Raw genomic sequence first — 24,996 nt, 5'->3', positions numbered from 1 at the left:
TGAAAAATTATCTGAATACAGTAAAGTATTGAAAGATAATAAGCATACATTGTTAACAAATAAAACAGAATCAAATGTTCATAAAAAATGCCGGGACGGTTACACTTACTCTGCGAAAACAAATACAGGAGGACCTTCAACCTATCGCTCTTCTAAACGTGGTACTATCGAGTTTGACTTCAAAAAGTCTTGTTTATTTTGTGAAAACCCGTGGCAGAATAAAAAAAAAGATGTCAAGTTTTTGGTAAAATCTGATGAATTAAAAGCAAAACTAATAGAAGGTGCCAAGCAGCGGAATGATGATTTTGGTGAAAAAATAAAAAATCGTGTCTCACAAGTCGAATCGCTAGTTGATCTCGGAGCTCGTTATCATAAAAATTGTTATGATAATTTCTGGTATAAACTACAAAGTAGCTCTACAGGTAGTAACGAAAAATTACAAGATTCTTTGAACTCGGTTTATAAAGTTATCGAAAATAGTATTGACTGTCAGTTTTTTTTTTGTACCCTTGCCCAATTACTACAAGTTATGGACTACAAGCCTACGGAAAAGACTCTGTTAAACCACCTGCAAGATAGATATGGAGATAATATAGTTATTTACAGTTTACCTGGTACCAATGAGCAATAAAGATTTTCGTGAAGAGTTTGTGAGTTGAAATGAAATCTACATTGTTTCAATATAATTACAATAATATAAAAGAGGCATACAAGATGAATTAAATGTGATATTTTTAGTTTTCTCAGATGAAGTCCTTAGTCAAGTTATTTGATAGGGATCTTATAGCCAGCAAAACCTTGAATAACATTTTGAAGAAATATCTGTCACGTAAATTGGCTATGCGACACACTGCGATAAAACGAATGCCAGGCAAATTCTTAACCCTTATGTTAGTAACCAACTTTACCGACGTCTTTTAGCAACCGGGTACCCGGGTACCCACAATTCTGAGTATTAAAAATTTTGTTTATTTTATTAAAAAATTTTTTTCCAAAATATTTTTTTCTTGAAATATTAATAGTAAGTGACAATGTAAACAAAAAAAAAAATAATAACAACGTAGAGTTGTGAATGACATCTGAAACGTATTTGGGGCACTCCAGGTAGTCGGCCGGTTTTTATTGTTCGGAGCCGAGCAGATGCCGTTGGAGAGAGAGAAAAACTCAAGGTTATTTCTTCGTTTTCTATCGCGCACTAGATTCGAGCATTTTTTAGTACGTAACAGATTTTTGGTGAGATCAGACGTGTTTTATTTATGGTGTTCTCTTCACAGTGAAAAATAAAGTTATGGAACAACTATCGAGAGCTGAATATGCTAGGTAAATAAACGTTACATATATTTAACATTTGTAAATATTTTAATTACAATTTTGTGTAATAAAATTATTTACGACTTATATCATATAATATTTAATTTATTAGATTAAGTGCAACCGAAAGAAATGAATATTTGAAAAAACTACTTGGAGAACATGACAGTGATTCGAGCGGGGTTTCTGACAGTGATGACGAAGACTGGATTCCAGCAAATATAGCTAGACGTCAAATTTTAAATCAAAAAGCTAATTCAGGGCATGACGAATCAGAAGATTCTGAAGATACAGGAGAAATCGCTGAAGGGAATTCAGCAGTAGAAGAAGAGGTTGAGAATAGCGAGAGTGAGGATGACGACAATGAAGTAGAAACTGCTGAGCCTGAAGGTAATAAAATATTCGTTTTTAACAATGATTGGAATACTAATTTTTTTTCTTAAATAATTAATTTATGTTGTTATTATTATTTTAGGACGAGCTCAAGAACCATCTGGAAGTTTTATTGCGAAAGATAAGACAGTGTGGAACAAAACTCCACCAACTCAGCATCAGACCGCAGCTCATAATGTTGTACGCCAGCGGAGTGGGCCTCATCGCAGTACGGAAACGTTGTCAATTAGTGAGACTTTCAAAAAAATGTTTACTCACGAAATGGTTGATATAATCGTCCGTCACACTAACAAGAAAGCTGAAACCATTTTCCAAGAATATAACGCTGACCATCCAAACTCACAGCATCAATGGAAGCCCGTTACAATACCCGAAATTTATTCGTTCTTCGGTATCTTGATTTGTGCTGGCGCAAATAATTAAAATACAGACCATACTTTTGACATGTGGCACTCCAATTCTTATCCACTGTATCGCGCGACGATGGGATTGGCGAGATTCCATAATATTCTGCGTTTTTTGAGATTCGATGACAGTAATACTCGAAGTGAACGTAAAAAAAAAAGACAAGGCAGCTCCAATTCGTGATGTGTGGACAACGTTGAATTCCAATTTAGCTCAGATGTACAAACCAACCGCAAACTTGACGATTGATGAACAACTATATCCATACCGTGGCCGTACTGGGTTTACTCAATATATACCATCGAAACCAGCTAAATATGGTATAAAGATCTGGTGGATTTGTGATGCAGAGAACGCATATCCTTTGAAAGGGATTATGTACACTGGTAAAACAGATAACACTCGAGAAAAGAATCAGGGTGAAAGAGTAGTGAAAGAATTGGCGGCTCCGTACCGAGGTAGTGGTAGAAATATCTGCATGGATAACTTCTTTACTACTCTGCCAGTTGCTCAACATTTGTTATCGTGGAATATGACTGTTGTTGGTACGGTAAAAAAAAATAAACCTTACATCCCTAGTGTTATGGGAGCAAATAAGACACGGGAGCAGTATTCGACAGTTTTTGGATTTCACGAAAAGGTTACCATGTGTTCTTACGTTCCTAAAAAAAATAAAGCTGTCATTCTGATGTCTACAATGCATTCAGATGCATCAGTTGGTGATGACGCTAAAAAAAAACCAGAAATAATAAATTTTTATAATAAATATAAAGCTGGCGTCGACACAATGGACCAAATGTTGCGCAGATACACCAGCCAACGACGATCTTCGAGATGGCCAATGGCAATATTTTTCAACATGCTAGACATTTCTTCACTTGCGGCATATATAATTTATTATGAAAATAATAAAATGATTGCCAAAAAAACGACAGAACGTCGTCAATTTATGCGTAAGCTAAGTGAAGAACTAGCATTGCCGATGATTGAACATCGTACCGCAAATCCACAAATAATCCGCAAATCCACATTTCTCAACAAAGATTGCCATTCAAAGTATTTTAGGCCAAGCACTGACAGAAACAGTCGTGGTAAATCCTGGTCCAGAGACTCCAAAAGATAAAACCGGAAGGAAAATGGTTACAGGATCTTGCCATGTCTGCAATGCTTTGCCAATAAGAAGACGGCGAAAGACACGTAAGGCTTGTGCCAATTGTCACCAACCTGTATGTGACGAGCACTCAGTTAATCGTGTACAATGCCTTCAATGTCATTAATTATAAAAAAAATGTAATATTTTTTAATAAAATTTAGTTGCATGCATTTATAGAAATTAAATTCAATTTATTTCCTATGCTTTCCACTGTGGGTACCCGGGTACCCGGTTGCTAATGGGGCGATGGCTGGAGTTTAAGCTTATTTAAAAAAAAATAAATAAAAAATAAATCAATTAAATGAACTCACAACTAGCTTTCTTTCAAGTTAAATAACGACGATTTGAGAGCTTAAAATGAAATATTGAACTTTCTTTAAGCTATTCACACAGATACACCGCGGTGGGTACCCGGGTACCCGGTTACTAACATAAGGGTTAAATTAAAATTATAAATAATGGAGCTAGAATTCCGGGAGTACGGAGTTATTCATCGGAAATTTCCTCCTCTTTTAGGATCTTTTTTTTAAATTTCGCTATCACTTATAATTTTTGAGTTATAGCCAAAAAACGAAAGGGCGTTTTTTTTTTTTTTTAGTTTTTTGTAATAACAATCGTAATTTTGATCGGCAGAAAAAATCCAAAAAACTCCTTTTTCGGGTTGTGATTCCGGATCGAAAGAGCTATCGCTCATATTTTTACGAGACCTGTAACTAATTTTCGCAGAGAACTCACTTCTCGACTAGACTACTTCCTGAGAACAAACTTGCTAATTTAGAATTGATATGCAAGTGGGGATGCGATGGCACTTCTGGTCAAAGTACTTACAAACAAAAGTTTATCGATGGAGACGGCAATAAACGGATGCCAACATTTTCTTTATTTCACTTGTTCCCTTGCAAATCTTTGATAAAGTCAATCCACGCGTGATTATTTGGAAAAATCCACGTCCTTCATCGCCAAGATTTTGTCGGCCAATTAAAATTGAATTCTTTCACGAAGCTAGGGCAGAAGTTGCTTGTATCGAAGCGCAAGAGAGAAACCTCGTGCCCTTTCAAACTGTAATTGGCGGCAAAAAAATTAACGTCAATTTCAAACTTGTGTTGACGATGATAGATGGCAAAGTTCGTGATTCTATCGCAAATACATTATCAAGTATGCGTTGTTACCTTTGTGGTGCTACGTCCAAAGAATATAATGATATCGATAAGATGTTGCAAAGACCGATTAATGAAGATCACTTGAAATTCGGAATATCGTCGCTGCATGCTTGGATACGGTTTTTTGAATGTTGCTGACATGTCGCTTACAAATTAGAAATAAAAAAGTGGCAAGGGCGCAAAGAGGATAAAGAAAATGTTGATAGAAGAAAAAAAAATATACAAGAAGGTTTTCGTGAAAGATTAGGGCTTCTTGTTGATCAACCAAAACCAGGCTATGGAAGTTCTAATGACGGAAATACAGCTAGGAGTTTTTTCGAAAATTCTGAGATTTCCGCTTCGATAACGGGAATTGATGAAGAATTGATAAAGCGATTCCATGTTGTATTGCAGGTAATTTCTTGTGGTTTCGAAATCAATGTACCCAAATTTCGCAAATACACTGAAGATACTGCACGAAAATTTGTCGAACTGTATTCGTGGTACTTCATGCCAACAACAGTACACAAAATTCTTATTCACGGTTACGGAATCGTGGAATCTTCGTTACTTTCTATCGGACAAATGTCTCAAGAAGCTCAGGAATCATGTAACAAGTATATTAAAAGATTCCGAGAAGATTTTTCACGAAAATGTAACCGCATCAAAACCATGGAAGACATTTTTTGCAAACTTTTAGTAACGTCAGATCCAATAATATCTAGTTTGCGAAAACTTCCTCCGAAGAAACTAAGATCGTTATCTTCATACGCGGTTGAACTATTGATTCCACCTTCAGTTCCAGAATCAAGTTAAATTTTTTCAAATTACACGAGCGATACATCGGACGATGATGACAGTTCGCAAGACAGCGATTAATTGCAAGAAGTGCTCAAATTACGTGCTATGGAAGCTTCCTTTTTTTTGACATCTTCCGATTTTTTTGTAAAAAAAGACTGCCAAAAAAAATGCTAAAATCGATACTTTTTGTTCAAACCGGCGCCAATTTTGCAAAAAAAAAAAAAAAGCCTCCATAGCACGAAAGCCAATTATATACCGATCAATAATCTTTTTGTGTTTTTTGTTTCAGATCAAAATTGTGACCCCCAACGTGGACACCACATCCAAGTGCTTTTTCTGCAACAATTGTTTCATCATTTTTACGGATATTAATTAATAAATAAATCGATCTTTAAAAAATTGTTTTGTATTCTTCAATACCCAATTAATATACAAAAAAAAACCAGACCGATTAGATCACATTTCCTTTAAAAAAAAAATCGCGAAAAACAGCGATTTTTCGGGCTGTCACACTGGAAAGCTCCCTTAAGGGGAATGATGTCCGAGGATATAGCTTTTTTACCAAAAGAATTTATCCGCACGTTCGCATCAAACTCCATCAATGATGCGTGGGATAAACTACCAGAGAATATGAAAATGGACTACGTCATCGCAAGTTTCCGCAGATGTAGCGAACAGTGTTTGGCGTAAGAAAAATCTTGTCTTGCCCGCTCCTGACCGGCTGGTATGTGTACACACAGTTTTGGGTTTTACGACTCTTCATAGCGAACAAGTCCGAGCCTGCACATGCCCAACCATATTAGCGTGGGGTATGCAACGAGAAAAAAATCGGCAAACGAAAAGCTGGCGAGCTCTTGAGAAAATTTTCTCCTAGCTTATACCGCCTCCCCCGCGTCACTGTTTTGTCTGTATGTCACGTGGTGCATGCTCTACGAATGATTTGCCGGCTGGTTTTTGCTCGGTGGAAGGTGGGTGCGACTCCTCTAGTATAAATTCGAACAGCGGTTTGAAACTTCTCTAGTAATTTTGAAAATCCTTCGTGTGAAAACAGGCGTTTTTGATAAAGTAAGCTGTGAGAAAGAAAAAAAAATCGGTGTTCATTTGAAAAATCTCAAGACTTCAACGAGTTTATATTTTTTGTGGGTACTTTATAGAATACACATATATATGTATATGGTGCTACGCCAATCCTCTTACGATACTGTGAATGTTGATTTGAATTCAGTAATGATTATCGCATTTGATTAGTATGTTAACAAAGTTTTTTCGATTTGTTTTAACTTTTCTGTATTCCCTATCATCGTATCCATAAAAATTCTGGAAAAATTTTAGAATCATATCGAAAAAATATGAACCGATGGAAAAGAGGACCGTCAGACTCCCCACCCCATTCACCGCCACGATCGCCGACATATAAGCGGGTGTGCAGAAGGGCGGCTTATGATGAGGAGGATTGACTGATAGTGATGCTGATACGCTAATTATCGACTCCGAGCGATGTATTGACGATAATCTTCGTGATGATGATCGCGAGTTTGAGCAAAATTTGGCTGGCGAGCATCATCATCATCTAGAATCATCACCATCACCGACTGATGCGGAGGATGAGGAGGATGAGGAGGAGGATGAGGGGGAGACGGAGGTGGAGGGTGTTTGGAATGGTGGTGATGGTGATGACGAGTGGGTGGAGGTGAATGTACGGGAAGTGGGCATTGAGTTTGATAATGCTTTTGACGGTTGCGAAGACGTACGCATCAGATTCGGTTTACTTCTGAATGAGATTGATCAAATCCGTCAAATGCTGGGAGACATCGATAGAGCTGACGATGATGGTTATTATTCGGACGAGGATTGGTGTGTAGCACTACATTAAAATAAAATTCTAGTATCTTCCACACCTTCTCCGTATCACTCATTTTGAATAGGTGGAAACTTTTTTGAACTGGGGATTTATCATGCATATAAATGATGAGTGCAGCGGCATCAACTTTTCTATTTCGGCTTGCTCTTTTTTACAGATTTTTTTCATCGCGAATCAATTTTAGAAAGAAAAAAATGTCGTCTCATTCAAGTGATGATGACGATGAGTGGTCGATCGTTGATTGGGGCGAGGATGAGGAGGCTGAGGAAGAGATAATTATAGGCTTTTCCGAAGCAACACGTGAGTTCTCGTTGGAGGAGCTTCGGGATCTCGTTGAGGATGCGCGAGCTGCTCGAGTGAGACCAAACAGCCAATATTATATAAATTACGCTGATATATGTATGGAAATAATTGTAGAAAAATGGGCGAATGAAACTATCGTAATAATTATAGATGTCGAAAATAGCGATGATGATGATGATGATGATAATGTTAGCGAACAGGATAACGATAATGATTTTACAGTCTTACACTATACGTGCAAGTCAAAAAAGTTATACAAAGTTCAGCTTATATCAACGTCAAAGTTCTGGCAGTCGAAGCGTATATGGGACTTGCAGAGCAGATGGAGGGGACGTACGATTTGCTGAGAGAGCAACCACCCGGAGAAGATAATGACGCTGTCATCAATCATTGGACTGATATTGGAATTGCAAATATCCAAGTTCTGCGCGATATTTCCATGCAACGAGGAACAACCGTTGGTGCGAAAATACGGATCCAACATATGATCGCACTCCTGCAATCTTGGGTGACGAAGATCAAGCAGTTGCAGCAGTGCGTAGTGGTGAAGGGTGGAAATATCGGTACTCCTGCGGGTGTACAATGGGACGACGTGGATAGTGCTTTTGCCAGCCGAATCAGAACGGGGGTTGTCACAGATCTCCGTCATAAAAATTTGGACGCCTTTCTGAACGATGTGCAGCGCGTCGACACCGAGAAGTTGGAGCTGATACTGCGCGAGGAGGGAAATGTGAAGGTTAACCTCATATTATCGTGCAAATTCGAAAATGTCAAGCACGAAGAGATCTCCACCGAAGTTAAGAGTTTCAACACCTCCAACGTGGCGATTCTTCTCCCATCGAGCGATATAAATGTCGTTTTTCTTCAATTCCCAATATCTTGGATGATTGCTTTCGTCAGTATGGCCAGCAGAAACGCAAAACCTTTATCTAATCCTGGAAAACCGGATCGTAACAGAGAGAGGATGCGCGCCTTCAACGAGGCGAAGGCCAAGGGAAGCTGGGCGAAAGAGGACGAGGTGGAACAAAGGTATGAACAAGAGTCCGCCAACCCTCAGAATGAGAGACGGTTACTTAGACAAAAGAACCGTACCCAGCAGTGGAGGGAACGGAAGGGCAAGTGAACACCCGCCCCTCCTAAAAAGTTGGAAGACCCGATTCCCAACTTCACTGCGAAGGAGGAGACAGCCGAAGTGTCTTCACCTTTATATTCAGTTGGTCCCATCCAGGGACTGACTCCTGTAAGACAGAGCTATGCTCAAAATATGGACTTTTCCAAGTTCCACAAAATATGGACGGTTTACACGTGCACAGGGTGATCTGCTATCAAAGGTGGAAGATTTCGAGCAACGTGATTCCGGCTGGAGTATGATTGAGATCCTCAACATCGCTGTAAATATCAATCGCGACCAGCCTCTCGCCGCGGGAGCTTCAACATTCATCGAGCTGCCCCAAGACATTCAACGGAAGAGAGCGGTGGTGAACTTTTAAAATCATCAATTTTTTTTTTGAAATTTTGGTGAAGTCAAGTCGAAACATGATGTACTAAAGCTATGTTTTTATTTTTGTAAAATAAAGCAATTAAGGGGGGAGTTCCCCTAACAATTTTTGAAAAATCGAAATTTTTTTTTTTGCAGATTTTGAAAGTAAATATATTTAAGAATATAGTCTAAAAATTTGAAAGCAATCGGAGCACTGTAACATTACTTTAACGTACCTTGAACTCAGGTACCTTAGCGCGCTCGACCCCTCTAATCCCTATGCTCCGCGCGCTCAAACAATACAAGCGTATACCTGCTATTGTATGAGATCACGGACGTACTATTATTGTACTAATACTACTTCCGTGTATATAAGATATATAAGATATATAATCCTAAGCTACAGTTCACATTTTCGTTCTGTGAAAAGATCTAGAAGCGTTGCTCTCAGTTTAAAATCGGAGTAGCAACAGCAGTCGTGTTTGTAAACTCGAAAGAGCAGCATCTCTGTGAAAGTGGTTTCAATATTTTTTCTGTGCATCATGGATCAGAAAATTAAACATCAAACATCAAGTTGGAGGCGTCCGGGAAGTAAGCCGAAAAAACGAAAGGGTTTTGGTGCTACAGGTCAACCAAAACTTAATACGAGTGCGTCAGCAAAAAAACTAAAGGACTCGAATGATACCAGTTTTGCTGTACCCGAGAGGGCGAATACAAGCTACAGCATCCTTCAATTTTTCACAGTGTTTGCAGCTATAGAACAATTTGTAAAGTGTAAAGTGTGTAACGGCAATGTGACATTTGGCAAATATGATCAAAAAGGTTTTGGTTTCAAACTGCTTCTTAGATGTAACAAATGTGAAGATAAGTCTATTGATTCGAGCCCGGTGTTCGGGAATGGTTACGAAATTAATCGCCGGCTTGTTTTTATATTTCGTTTACTCGGCGTAGGACTAAATGGAATAAATTTATTTTGTGGACTTTTGGAATTAGGAGAAGGTTTAAGCAAAACAGGTTACTATAAAATCGTCGATAACATCTTAATCGCCGTGAAAGCTGTATTCGAGATAGCTACACGCAAAGCTGTCGAGAAAGAAAAGAAATTGAATGCCGAGGCAGGGAATGGAGAAGATCTGACTGTTTCTGGTGATGGTTCGTGGTCGAAAAGAGGATTTAGTTCTCTCATTGGTATTGTAACTTTAATAGGCAAATACGAGGGGGGACCCAAAAGTAACGGGAATCAGGCTGTGGTGGGGAGATAGAGTGGGGGAAGTTATTGTTCGACCAGCTATACGTTAGGAAGGTGTCTCTGAGTTAGTGTGCGCAGCTCTGTCGCTGTGAGTGTATTGGTTCATCCGTAGGAATTTTTGTAGTGAAACACCTTTTTCCATTTCGGCGAAAACGTGATGGCCGATTGTCGAGAGCAACGCGCGGCTGTGAAATTTTGCTTCCTGTTGGGGAAATCTGCCGCGGAAACTATTGTAATGCTTAAGTCTGCTTATGGGGATGCTGCCCTAAGTAAAACTAGAGTCTACGAGTGGTTTTCACGTTTTAAAAATGGTGAAATGTCAGTTGAAGACCAACCCCGTTCAGGACGCCCCGTAACGTCAAGAAGTGACAAAAATGTCGACAAAATCAATGCTCTCGTACGTGAAGACCGTCGCCGAACCATTGCTCAACTCTGTGACATGAGTGGAATATCATGGAGTTCAATTCAGAGGATTTTATCCGAAGATTTGCAGATGAATAGAGTTGCAGCCAAATTTGTCCCTCGCCTTCTCACAGGTGAGCAAAAGGAGCGTCGAGTTCAATCATGTTTGGAGCTTCAAAATCAGCTCAAAGAAGACCCTGATTTTTTTTCCAAGGTGATTACTGGTGATGAATCGTGGTGTTATGGATATGACCCCGAAACAAAGCAGCAATCAAGCCAGTGGAAGTCACCTGGCTCTCCTCGCTGCAAAAAGGCGCGCCAAGTGAAGTCGAATATCAAGACAATGCTCATTTGTTTCTTCGATTGCAGAGGTGTTGTGCACGCGGAGTTCGTTCCCCCGGGTGAAACTGTTAACCAGAAGTTTTATTTGGCAGTATTGAAAAGATTAAGGGAAAGCATCCGTAGGAAAAGGGCAGATCTTTGGCGCACAGGCGAATGGTTCTTCCATCATGACAACGCGCCGGCCCACACCGCTCTCTCCGTAAAGCAGTTTTTGACCAAAAACGGCATGACACCAATCGTTCACCCCCCCTACTCACCGGATCTGGCCCCCTGTGATTTCTTTTTATTCCCCAGAATTAAAAAGGACATGAGAGGAAAGCGTTTTATCACTGTGGAGGAAGTCAAACAAAAATCGCTGGAAGGCCTGAAGAACATCCCGATAAATGAATTTAAAAAGCGTTTTGAACAATGGAAGCATCGTTTGCAGAAGTGCGTTGCGGTCGAAGGAGAATACTTTGAAGGTGATCAAAACTTGGTGTAAAAATATTAATAAATAAAGATGTAATAATGAAATTCCCGTTTTTTTTGGGTCCCCCTCGTATAGAGATGTTTCAGCGTTCGATGAAAAATCTCGGAGTGAAATATCGCAACTATATGGGTGACGGTGATTCAAGAACGTACAGTGGTGTTCTATATTCAAAACCGTATGGTGATGATTTTGTTATAAACAAAAAAGAATGCGTCGGTCATGTCCAGAAGCGCATGGGCACTCGCCTGCGCGAATTAGTTAACAAAGTTTTCGATTTGTTTTAACTTTTCTGTATTTCCTATCATCATATCCATAAAAATTCTGGAAAAATTTTAGAATCATATCGAAAAAATATGAACCGATGGAAAAGAGCACCGTCAGACTCCCCACCCCATTCACCGCCACGATCGCCGACATATAAGCGGGTGTGCAGAAGGGCGGCTTATGATGAGGAGGATTGACTGATAGTGATGCTGATACGCTAATTATCGACTCCGAGCGATGTATTGACGATAGTCTTCGTGATGATGATCGCGAGTATGAACATAATTTGGCTGGCGAGCATCATCTAGAATTATCATCATCGTCGACTGATGCGGAGAATGAGGAGGAGGAGGAGGGTGTTTGGAATGGCGGTGATGGTGATGACGAGTGGGTGGAGGTGAATGTACGGGAAGTGGGTATCGAGTTTGATTAATTTAGAATTAACGTATGTGAAAATATCCATATTCCTGGCCGTTATAAACATTAACACGATTCACAATTCCAATAGTTTTTCACAATTTGTCCGGTTACGATTCGCACTTTTTAATAAAATCCCTAGCGTCAACTTTTCCCGGTAAAATTACACTGCTACCCATAAATAAAGAAAAATATATATCCTTCACGAAACGTGTTGATGGGACAATGATGCACTTGAGATTCATCGATTCGTTTCGATTTTTACGACTAGCAGCATCGATAAACTTTCGTCATATTTGGATGATGCAGATAAACACACAACGCGTAAATTTTATAATAATCCCACACAGTTTGGTTTGATGACCCGGAAAGACGTTTATCCCTATGAATACGTCGATTGTTGTGGGAAACTCGATGAATCGCGATTATAACCTGCAAAGAAGCATTTCTATCCACACCTCTGTGATGCAAATATTTCAGACACCGATTACGAATACGCTAAAAATGTTTGGGGGGAATTCCATTTGGAGTCATTGGGGGACTATTCAGATTTATATTTAAAGTCTGATGTTCTCTTGCTTGCCGACATTTTTCAAAATTTCCGAGCCAGCTGCTTCAAAACATACGGTTTAGATCCGTTGCACTACTACACTGCACCGGGACTTGCTTTTGACGCGATGCTCAAGCATACCAATGTAACTTTGCAACTTTTAGACAACCCTGAAATGGTGTTATTTATTGAAAGAGCCATTCGAGGCGGCGTAGCACAATGTTCCAATCGACACGCTCGGGCCAATAATAGATTCATGGGAAAAGATTTTGATCCAAACAAAGCGGAATCGTATCTCATGTATTTTGACGTGAATAACCTGTACGGTGCAGCTATGAGCGTGCATTTACCAATCGGCCCGTTCGAGTGGGAGCATAATCACATCGATATATCAACCCACCCGGACGATTCAACGATCGGTTATATCCTGGTGATAGCTTTAGACTATACTGTAGAGTACTGTACTATGAGGATCGTAAAGATTCGCACTTTTTCTGCGGAACATTTCACACCTCCAGGTGGTATCAATAAAAATTAGGGAGAAATTTTAGAATCATATTCAAAATGTGAATGGATTAAAAAGAGGATCGTTAAACTCCCCACCTCCTTCACCACCGACGTCATCGACATTCAAACGGTTGCACGGGGAGGAGGACGAGGAGCGGGGGATCGATAACGACGATGATTCGTTGACTATCGATCAGGAACAGCATTTTCACGATGGGGAGAGCGACAATGATGAATATACAGTTATTATCGATTCTGCGACTGCACATAATATGACGCGAGAGTATCTCCTCGAATCATCATCATCAGCGGATGGGGAGGATGCTGAGAGTGATGGTGATGGGGAGTGGGCGTTGAGGATGTAGCGGTTGTGGGGGTTCTCTGTATCCGTGATTTACATAGGTGAAAACTTTCTTTCAGGTTAAAGATGTATCAAGTATATAAATGCCGGCTGCAGAAACATCATCTTTGTCTACTTCGGTTTGCTCTTTTTATAGATTTTTACAGCAGACATAGCAACATTTTTATGTAATTATTGTAAAATGTCACCACATTCTCTCTGAGGCCTTGGATAAACCCGAAACATCTCAATTCTGGCGAAAAAATCGTTGAAATTGCTGCATATATGGCTGCAGGAATGTTCAACGAAGGATATTCTGCAGTTTTAAATATTATGCAGCTGCTAGATTTAAAAATTGGCTAAATTTGCAAGATGTTTGCGGATAACATCGACGCACAACGAATCGAGAGGGAAAATCGGCGTACGTCCTTTTCCAGCAAGGAAGTTCGCACGGCCCGTAGACTCAAGCAACTCCATCAAAACGAATTTTTTGAGGAAGAAGAAGGTTTACTTTATGGCGCAGGGATAGCTGCTTAGCATATTATAACCATAAGTAGCCGAAAAATAACATTTTTCTTGACCGAAAACTTTAAAGCCCGTTTTCTCGAGTTTTCGTTTTTACGATTTTTCTAAATTGGCGGGCGTGATTGCCAAAAAACTAGACGACCAATCATAACAAACCAAAGCTTGTTAGCTTCAGTATTGATTTCTTTTCTATTTAAACTAAAAACATTGTCGAAAACAAAATTCTTAACAACTTTTTTTAGCAAGTTGAAATGATTTTTTTTTTTCACAAGAAGCACATTTTCTGTTTCAAACCGGAGAAACCATTCGAATTTCATAATTTTTTTAATTTTTCTTAGTTCATATAGAAGAAAAATATATTAAAATTAAAATGCTTTTTGGTTTTTTTGTTTCAGATGAAAATTACGAGCTCCATCTGTCCCGCCGATTGGAAACAGCAGTGGCACGAATGTGCATGAAATCGGTTGCCTGTGGATATTTTTCTTAAAAAAAAATTGTTTTCCCATGTTCAGACATGTAATAAAATAATCTAAAAATTTCGCTAGACTTGCTTTTTTTACCTTTAAAAAATTCCCCAAAACATCGATTTTTCGAATCGTCCAATTCTGGATCCCCCCTAAATGATTCTTTGCTCGAAGAAGTATTATTTAATTTAAGAAAACATCGACCCGAACAACCATAGATATTATATCAAGTGAAAACGCCTTGAGCTATCCGACAATAACAATGTATGGTTATGATCACGATAAGCGTACTTGGTAAAAACAGCAAATTTTTATTAAACTTCGCTCCGAGCTTCGGACTTGCATACTCGATATAGCCTACCAAAATGCCTTCGTAATGAAATGAGAAAGATATATATATTCCCAATTACGTAGAAAATATATTGTTCGTTTCTTAATTCAAGTACGCACGTACTATACTTTGCTACGAAATTATTAATAATAATAATAATGTAATGCCACGCGTAAAATTCATTGGGTTACATAGGTTAAAATTATCCTGAAACGAAATTTTGACGCCTTAACAAGATGTGACTTTCCTACACCTCTGAGAATTATTCCTGCAATAAACGTAACACTCGGTAATTGGATACAAAAAATACATAGTCATAAGTTGTTCTCGATAGCATCCTAAGAGGCTTAGCAAAATATTCTTATATCCATGACGTATTGTCATTTTTATTATCTCCTAGGACCGATTTTTTATGATAGATGCCCCATGCGGAATAACCAGCAATGAGGTCCTGGAAGTTAAGCGGCCACTTATATTGAATCACGAAGTATCAAAATGCGATTGGTATATTATGCATATTGATCCTAATCTAAAATAAAATTCTGACTTGAACTTAATTACTAATGCTTTTCTATTACGCGATCTATTGCTTCACCGTCGAGACTTGCCTGTGTGAGCCAAGGTGTTTTTACTATACAAAACAAAATACACTTGATATTCTCAAGAAGTCTTCCAGGTCGCGTTTTCGAGGCTTCGTAACAAGTCAACTTCCTACATTCGTATAATTGAAACCTCGACTGCTAAATCATTTTTTTGTTTTGTTTTTGCTAAATCATATATTAACGTATGAATACTGTGTATACCTATACATATGACGTAATATCTAACGTCAAGATATTGTGAGATGATCCAATCACATCCACGTCAATTTCGTTCTCGGCAAAAAGCTACCACATACATAGTTAGATTAGTATGGTCTGACAATGTGTCCGAACTCTTGTGTTATTACAAAATTCTCGTAATTGATTTGAATGTGATTGGTCTCTACAATATCTGAAAGTAATAAAAAGTAAAAAACATTGGAATTCCGATTATGTGTTACATCTCTCTACTCGTGGAAGAATAGCGAGTATATTGCTAATTTATTTTTCCATTCGACGATAGTTGTTTATGCTAATACTATGGTAAAAAATTAGCTTCTGATTTTCCCTAGGTACTACATTTAGAGTAGACACATCTTAAACATCAGCGTTAGAACTGAATATGAACGATCGATTTCTATATATATTTTTAATGTGGACTATAATAATGGGTTTGCTTGTTGATCGTTCCAAAATATATTCTGGGAGGTGAGTGGTGGTGGTGTTTCCATTGGTTGTGCAGACTCTTCCCAATGTCGCCATCGAGCTTCGTTGAGTGAAAGAAGTTTCGGATGTAGACTGATTGGATGATCTCATACAGCTTTCTGAGATGCGCAAGGTGCATCCGCAACCGTTCTTCAATGTTTACAATTAGATGCGTATCATCGCATCGAAGAGGAACTTGATGTCGAAAATGATGTCATGTTCTCCATAGAATCATGTGCTCCAAGTTTTCAATCAGTACAGGGCGGAGCACCCCCTATGACTCGGAATCAACGCAGGATGCAAGCATATAATATATCTAAATATGAACAATCCCCTGCTCCATCCGAGTGGTCTGAAGACTGGGACCCCGCATGGGGACCCAAGAACCAAGCAAGTTCTTCAGGACCAAAACAACGACCTCGTCAGACTGACAGGTCTAAGAAGTGGAAGGAGCGGAAGTCCCTCCCCCAATCCACTCCTAGAACTATTTGGCCGAGGCCAAATTTCAGTTGTTGCTAGATCTCTTAGAGCAATTGTTAATTTCACGTGAGGAATTTTGAAAGTTATATAGTTGCCGATTTTTCCGCAAAGATCAATTGAGGTAGCAATTTATGCTCTTTTTCATTCGGTTGATATGTTGATCGTGTCACAGAGTTATACACTTTATTCGTATTCCAGTTTTCAGTAACACACATCTCCGATACGATAACTTCTTGACGTTTTTCTTCGACATGACAACTCCTTGGTTATATATTTCTTCATTTTTTACTTTACCACATTTAATAACATGGATTACTTTTCCGAATGGCACTTCGTCGTAACCTGGCTCTTTCATCAGATGAGAATCAAATTTGCGGGCTTCAACTGAATCGTCTAGAACCATTGTCAGTATATTCCTCACGACTTTATGTTCGGGTTAACCTTTTTGTGTTTAAAGTATCACAATACGAAGTTATCGTCTGCGTCTTCTAGTTCGCGGTTGAAATAACATTCGTGAGAGAGAATGCATTTTCCTTGGGCTCAACGAAGATCGGTAACTTCGGCAACTCGGTGTTGATCAGGTTGTAATCACTCAGCCGTTGTCCTTTCTCCGTAAATACAGAGGAGACATCAAATAACTCGTTGTGTGGTTCGTAGTTGCTATCAATTTGGGTAGATCTTCCTTCTTCGCGTGGAAAGTAGTACACAATCCAGAATGTATTTTTCTCTCACTCGTCGATGCAACTGCTACTCTTGAAATCGCAACTCATTCCAGCTTGGAATACAATTTGGTGTGTGAACTTGAGGTACTTTGTAACTTCGTGTTGCATAAGAAGTTGATGGGTCGTGATAAGTGTCAAACCTCGATCATTTTATTGTTATGATTTTAGACATGTGATAAGCCAATGTGGCAGCACGTAAAATCACTGTATAAAGAGACACTTGACGGAACTATCCATGATGCATTTTGTTTAGTTGGCATTTTCGAGCCACTTTGGCCAAGTTCTTCTTCGGCAGTTGAGTTGCACCCACCCACCCAGAATGGTCATCCCGACTTTGAACTGAACTATTTGTATAAGTTTTAAAATTATTACGTTGCAATAGTTAATCAACATTCTTGACATTTTCCCATTCATAATTGTAATGTAATAAAAATAAATGACCAATTTGCATAGACTTATCTGTCGTACTAAACATCTGACACAACATCCAATTTCTGAATGAATTGAACACGGACAATGGATCAGATATGTTGTACACGCACGTAATTGATTTTAGTTTCTACAAAATATACGCTAGTTTACTCAACGTGTTTCTGAATCATTAAATGATGATATAATGTTGCAACAATAATGTAAGTTTATTGCTTTCGAGTTAGTGTATTTCAATCCTAGTATTTCTATGGTGAATATAACAGCATCTTTGAGTATTTTCTTAACTTGGTTATAATTATAACGTCCCTGCCTTTTAATAATCGAATTTCAACTGTTGGCCTCTACACCAGTTATATGATAGAATAAAATTAAGAGATTATATTTTTAACCATTATCCTTATAGAAATTGATTTCTTATACCGCGAGACTCTTTCATCCATCACTAAATGATATGGAAGATTTTCTTTTTTAACACAGAATTTTAATAAAAATTTGCTGTTATCGATAAAAACGATTAGGAAGGTCACTCTTCACAAAATGAGTTAATTAATTGAACGGATCACTTTTATCGTCGTCGAGTCCTGGAGTTATAGTACCCCCTGTTATAATATACTACCTTACTTTGTGCAGACCTTCCTCTATTATTTTTACGCATATCACCTTATCGCCCAAGTTTTGAACTATAACGATGTTATTGTGGAAAACTATATACTCGGAATTCTGTCCGACTATCAAAGTATTCACATTGTGTTAGTATTTGATTGTTCTGAACTATGATTTCTATTATTTTATTTTCCCAAAGCTGAGTAAACGTTTTTTTCATTTTTTTTATTTGATTTTCTGAATGGAGAACCGTTCAAGAATATTGTGTGAGAAAGAAAGAAAGAAACTTTACAAAACACCAATTCTGAAGATTTAACAGCTTCTGGGGACGGTACTTGGATGAAGCAAGGCTATTCTTCATTGTTTGGTGTTACAAGTTTGATCGGTTACTGGACAGGCAAAGTAATTGATATTTTTGTTAGCAGTTTACACTGTCAACTTTGTAAACTCTGGGACTCAAAATTAAAAACAGAAGAATTCAAAGAATGGCACCAAACGCATGTAGAAGAAGGAAATTGCCAAGCAAACCATACAGGACCTTCCGGGAATATGGAAGTTGGTGCTGTGATCGAGATGTTCCGCCGCTCCGAAGAAAAATACGGTGCGAAAATCAAGAACTACGTCGGAGATGGAGACACCAAAACCTTTGGTAATTTAATCAAAGCGAAGCCTTACGGTGAACATTTCGTCATTGAAAAAAAAGAATGCGTTGGCCACGTTCAAAAAAGAATGGGTTCCCGCCTACGAGAGTTGGTTAAAAGTACGGTGGAAGAAAAAGTCGTGAAATCAGGAAAAAGTGCTGGTCAAAAAGGAAGAAGTAAGGTGCTGGGCGGAAAAGGAAAATTAACAGGGAAAATGATTGACAACTTGAGTCGCTATTACGGATCTGCAATTCGAAACAATTGCGAATCTGTGGAAAAAATGAAAACTGCCGTCTGGGCGACTTTTTACCACCAGCAATCGACCGACGAAAAACCACAACATGAAAAATGTATGAGTGGTAAAAATTCATGGTGCTCATATCAAAAAGCTTTGGCAGCAGGAACAATTGAAAATTTTAAACACAACTACAATCCTCTCCCCGACGATGTTGTACAAGCCATCAAGCCTGTTTATGACGATTTGAGTAAGGACGAACTTTTGGAGAGATGCGTCGGAGGATACACGCAAAACGCAAACGAAAGTTTAAACCAAATAATCTGGCGTATTGCACCAAAAAAGCTATCAGGAAGCAAAAATTTGGTTGAATTTGCAGCCTACATTGCTTCCAGTACCTTCAACGAAGGTACTGGTGCATTGCTAACATTCATGGATGCGATGGGAATCGGCATGGGACCAAGCGCTCACGCGTACGCTCGATCACACGATTCTGAGCGCATCGAGAAAGCTAACATAAAAGCTGACCAGAACAGCAAAGAGGTCCGAATTCAACATCGATTGGCAAGAAAAGAAGCAGAGGACAATGACATTGCTGCAGGAAATGTTCTATATGGAGCTGGAATCGATGATTCCGTTTAAGGTACGTAAAAACAATTTTTTTCTTTACTTTTTCAGAGTTCAAAACTTTGAACGCGTTCATCTCGGAATGAGTTTTGAAAAGTCGGTGATCTTCATATCTCGAAAACTACTGAACCGATTCTTTTCAAACTTGGTACACTTTTTCTAAGCATAAAATACCTCCCCCCCTCGTTATTATTTTTTTCGTTTTTTTTCATTAAGGTACCTTTTTACTTGCAAAATGGCGGAATTTTTCAGTCAAAAACAGCTGTTTTTGAGTTTTTTCTTCGCCAAAACTAAAAAAAAATTTTTTTAAATATTCCGGCACCCGGGGGGGCGGGATTACGTTATACTTTAACTAAAAAACTCGACTTTTTTGGTTTCAGATGATTCTACGACAAATGGCGAAGATCACCGCAGAGCACCTACCAAAAAACATGCTCCAGCAAATTCTCTCTCACGGGCTTATTATTAGATATTTTACTATGATTTTTTTTTCCAAGATAGTCGAAATGATGTACAATAATGTGTAATTGATTTTAATAAAATAGCTTCAGCCATATTTTTATAAAAAATTGTCAAAAAAAGTGTTTTGAAAATCGTGTTAACCCCTACCCCCCCCCCCCCCTTAAGCAAAGATGCTCTCCTAGAGCGATGTATTGGCGGATTCACACAAAATAATAATGAGAGTTTGAACCAGCTTATTTGGAAGATTGCGCCGAAAGTTGAGAGTGGTTCAGCAATTATCGTCGAATTTGCATCTTCAGTGGCTGCTTGTGTTTTCAATGAAGGCTGTGAAGCTTATTTAACCTTCCTAGAAGAGATGCGAATCAGTACTGGTCCAAGTTGTCATGGATGGGCGCTTCTAACCGACGATATTCGAATGAACAGAGCAGATGAGCGAGCAGCTAAAACCGCTAAAAATGATAGAATTCGCCGCAGACTTGATCAAAAAGATGCTTTGGACATTCTTGACGAAAGTTCTATACTCTATGGTCCCGGCATTGATGATTCTATGTGAGTAAAATAAAAAATAAATAGCTTACTAAGTTTTATCAGGGTCTTTTCGCTACGAAAAACTTTAAACGCGTTTTTCTCAAATCGATGTTTTTTGAGTCGGTGCCCTCTGTATCTCAAAATCTATTCAACCGATCGTTCTCAAATTTTTTACAGTATTTCCTTACATAATTTATGAGGTAACCCTGTTGAGATTTTTTCGTTTTTGATTTTATTTTTTTTATTATTAACAACAATAGTCATGAATTTAGGCCAAAAATCGGTATTTTCACTTTCAAGTCTTGTAAAAAGTTCAAAAATTTAAAGAAAATGGAAAAACTCGACAGAGATACCTAGAGGGACATAAAAATTAAAGGAAAAACTTTGGTTATTTCATTTCAGATGATCCAGTGCTGAGGTATGACGTGCACCGCAAAATGTATTTTTTCTGAGGCGCCTGCGAAGAATTGCTGCCATTCGGTCAATTTTCAATATTTTTCAACCAATATTTCACAGAATATAGTTCAATTACTACTCTTTAATGTACAATAATCAGAAATAAATTTACTTTCACCGTACGCCCAAAAAAAAATCTGTAAAAACCTGTTTTTTTCTGCCTTCAAAACCCTACCCCCCCCCCTTCAGGTGCCCTTCGGAAGTTCAAGCACAGCTACTCAGCTCTTCCTACAGATGTTCTCGAAGCTTTGAAGCCTATCTACGAGGATTTGAGCAAGGATGCTCTCTTACAGCGATGCGTCGGTGGATTCACACAAAATAACAATGAGAGCTTGAATCAATTGATCTGGAGAATTTCTTCAAAATCTGTGAGTGGCACATCAACAATTGTAGAAATTGCGGCAAATGTGGCTGCATGTATATTTAATGAAGGAAGTTTTGCCCTATTATTATTCATGCAAGAGATGGGCATAAGCATGGGGCCGAGCTCTCACGAATGGGCGCGTCAAGTTGACGATTTGAGGATATCGAGAGCAGAGGAGCAGGTAGCTCTCGACAGTAAAGAGGGACGTATTTTACGTAGGCAAGCCCAACAAGGTGCTCTAGATATCCTGGATGAAAGCGTCTTACTGTATGGACCCGGCATAGACGATTCTGTGTAAGTATAGAGTGATAATCAACCGTTACTCCAAATTTTCCAGTTGCAAAACTTTGAACCGCTCTCCTGAAAACCTACCATTTTTCAAGTCCGTGAACACGATAACTCAAAAAGTTCTGGACCGATCCTTACGAAAATTTGCACAGTACTACTTTATATGATTCTCCAGGTAACAATGGGAGCTTTTGTCGATATTTTGATTATTGTTAATTTGACAATAACAAATAGATCGATTTTTTTTACGAAAATCGCATTTTTGACTTCAAAGTGCTCCCAAAAATTTAGAAATCGAAAAATCGAAAAACCCCCACATCAATACCTGTAAAAACATCTCCTCTAACGAATTCTTTTTGAATTTTTGGTTTCAGATGATCCTGCGATCACTTATCGTGTTCACCGCAAAACAACTTTTTTCCGAGGCACCGCGGGAGATCTGCTGGGAATTATTTATTTATTAATATTTTTCAACAAAAATTTACCAGAAGGTTCTTGAGATGATGTACAACAACATACAACAACATTAAATGTACCAACGATATTTGTATAGCCAGGAAAAATTCACAAAAATACGTCTTATTTTGACCGAATTAACCTTACCCCCCCCCCCCCCTTAAAAAAGATGCAAAGAGTGATAAAGAAGCGTTGGAGCGGACTTCAGAAGCCACGAAAACTTCTGTTCGCACAGAACCTTATGTCAAGGTTAGATAATTCAATCGTTAAGGACATTGTCTCAAATCCTTCTAAAGTATTAGAAATAGTGTGTGCTGAAGCCATGCTAAATCAGGAAGAGATATTGTACCTGATCTTTCCTAAGCAAGATCGCACTGATGATCGTATTTGTTTACATTGCGAGACACCAGTCAACATCGATCAAGTAGTCTATCATACAAGATGCCCAGTCATCAAATGGATTGTAGACTCAGCTCGATATGAGTATGATCCAGTGGATCAATATATTCGAGCAAAGACCATGGTGTATCTAAGTCCAAATTTTAGGGCTAGGATTACAGAAGTACTAAAACTACACGCCATGTTAAACCGTGACATTGTCCACGAGTTGTGGACGAAGTAAAGAAGTCTGGCTTGCTAGCCGTATTCCGGACTCCCGGTAAAAAAAGATCGGGGAAAAAAAAGGTGACTGACATTGACAGTTTTGACCAAACGGTAATAAGGAGATGCGTCCACAATTACCATCTTACAAATAAGGAGCTTCCGACCGTGGAAAAGCTACGAAAAAAATTAAAACAAGACATTCATTTTACCGGATCTGAAAGCAGCTTACGACGAGTTTTAAAACAGTTGGGCTTTCGATGGAAGAAAACAGAAAATAATCGAAAGCTGCTAATTGAAAAAACTAATATTCGGTTCCTTAGGATTGAATTCCTACAAAAAATTAAAAAGTTTAGGGAAGAAGGTAGGCCCATCATATACACCGATGAGTCTTATGTGGACTCATCTCATGCTAGCACCAAGGCTTGGACAGATGGATCAACCCAAGGTTTGAAAAAACCAATATCAAAAGGGCAGCGCCTTGTTATTGTCCACGCAGGATCCGAGAACGGCTTCGTGCCTAATGCACTGCTTTTATTTAAAGCCGGCACGAAGTCTGGAGATTATCATGATAATATGAATTATGAAAATTATGAAAAATGAACATCCATCAAAAGTTTGACGGTAAAATTTGCTTGCTAGATTGCCTAACTATGACGAAGACGCATCGACTCCGCATAAATTGCGGAAGAATTCTACCCACCGGTTGCGCATTGAATTTATAAATGGCAAGCATCTGGAAGTAGAGTACAATTTCGAACGCACCGGGATAGATGAAGAGCGGATTCGCATCAACGTAAACACTTTGTTGCCGGTGTTTGGTAGATTGTTACCTCCAGGCACGGAAACCTTCGTGAACGTGGAGAAGCTCGTCACTTTCGTGGAGACGTACGTTCATTTGAACAAGTGTAACGACCAACGATACGCCTCCTGTCCCTGCCATTTGGATGTCGACCCTGAGATCGCTGCAAAGCTTGAACCGTCTCCAGACAACGCATGTGCAGCCGGCCACTTCCATCACTTCTGCTTCCAGCATGTGAATTACTGGTTGTCGGACGTCTTGGAGCCTTCGATCAAGCTTTTGGGTAAAGGCGGGTCACACATTGAAAATCGCATCTCGAGCTTGAATTTTATTTTGGGAGTTGCAATTTACTTCCGAGATGGGGAACAGATGTTCCGGGCGAGCCGCTCACACCCACGCCTCCGAGAAATGTCACAGTGATTTACAGCACTGATGGTGAATATGTTTATGCCAGTGGTCGTCATGACATTGTTCACAGTAGAAATATCTTCAAGTTTAGTGTTAAAGCAATTTATATAATTATATATTGTTACACCTGGCCTCGCAAGCTGAACAAATGGCAAATTAATTCGAATAAATGGATACATTAATATTTTCACTTCATTCACTTTGCGCAATAAAGCAATTCTGAACCAATATGTTTCCTATTATAGTATAAGTTAGGCTGTCACGAAGTCGTCAATTACAACACAGCAGGTGTATGAGCTTTTCAGTAAAATAAATTAATCGTTCGATTTTTTTCGTTAAAATCGAACCATTAACTTTGACTGTCCGCCATTTTGTGAAAAATGAATATTTTTTTCAATCCTTCGATAAGGGGGGGGGTAAGGTATTTAATTTTTTTTCCTGCATTTTTTTTTTTATTTTTGAAATTGAATCCGTAATATCTGAAGAATATTCAGTCAAAATTTCAAGTCAATTGGAGCAAAATTTACGAAGTTATGAGTATTTTTATACCTGCCGGATTTTTGTACCTATACCCGAACCGACCCGAGCGCCCCGACCCGAGCGCGCTATTGTTACCCGGCGGATGTTTCGCTCTCTATGTAGTACCTTACCTCCCAGTTCCATCTATCGAAATTTCAAGGCAAGGACAAACGTGTTTATACCTGGTCTGTATACTTTGTCAGTGTGGCGTACAAAATTCAGTCAGCAGCAAATATCCTATCGAGCAGACGTATCCACGCGTTCTTATTTTCGCATAATTTCAGCTCCGTTTTCATTAATTTTTGTTGTTAAATTATTACAAAAATGCCAAAAAAAATTCGAAGATCTGATAGACAATCAGCTAGTTCGAGATTACATCGA

At 38.7% G+C, this 24,996-nt stretch overlaps 1 protein-coding gene across 1 annotated transcript; it reads left to right on the top strand.

The window, feature by feature from the left end:
- The first annotated feature begins 22,455 nt into the window (after positions 1 to 22,455).
- LOC124292739 lies at positions 22,456 to 23,981 on the top strand. Its single transcript, XM_046730457.1, has 2 exons — positions 22,456 to 22,521; positions 22,884 to 23,981. Exons 1-2 carry the CDS (start codon positions 22,456 to 22,458, stop codon positions 23,487 to 23,489), a joined length of 672 nt encoding a protein of 223 aa, XP_046586413.1. The 3' UTR covers positions 23,490 to 23,981.
- Positions 23,982 to 24,996: the final 1,015 nt, after the last annotated feature.

This window comes from Neodiprion lecontei, chromosome 2, assembly GCF_021901455.1.
Source record: "Neodiprion lecontei isolate iyNeoLeco1 chromosome 2, iyNeoLeco1.1, whole genome shotgun sequence".
NCBI lineage: Eukaryota > Metazoa > Arthropoda > Insecta > Hymenoptera > Diprionidae > Neodiprion > Neodiprion lecontei.
Note: the sequence above shows the minus strand (reverse complement) of the source record. Positions and strands in the feature narration are given on the sequence as shown.

Coding starts and splice junctions, on each gene's coding strand:
- LOC124292739 (XM_046730457.1), top strand. CDS start 22,456: ATGCAAAGAGTGATAAAGAAGCGTTGGAGCGGACTTCAGAAGCCACGA. Junction 22,522..22,883: donor GAAAACTTCTGTTCGCACAG/AACCTTATGTCA, acceptor AAACCGTGACAT/TGTCCACGAGTTGTGGACGA.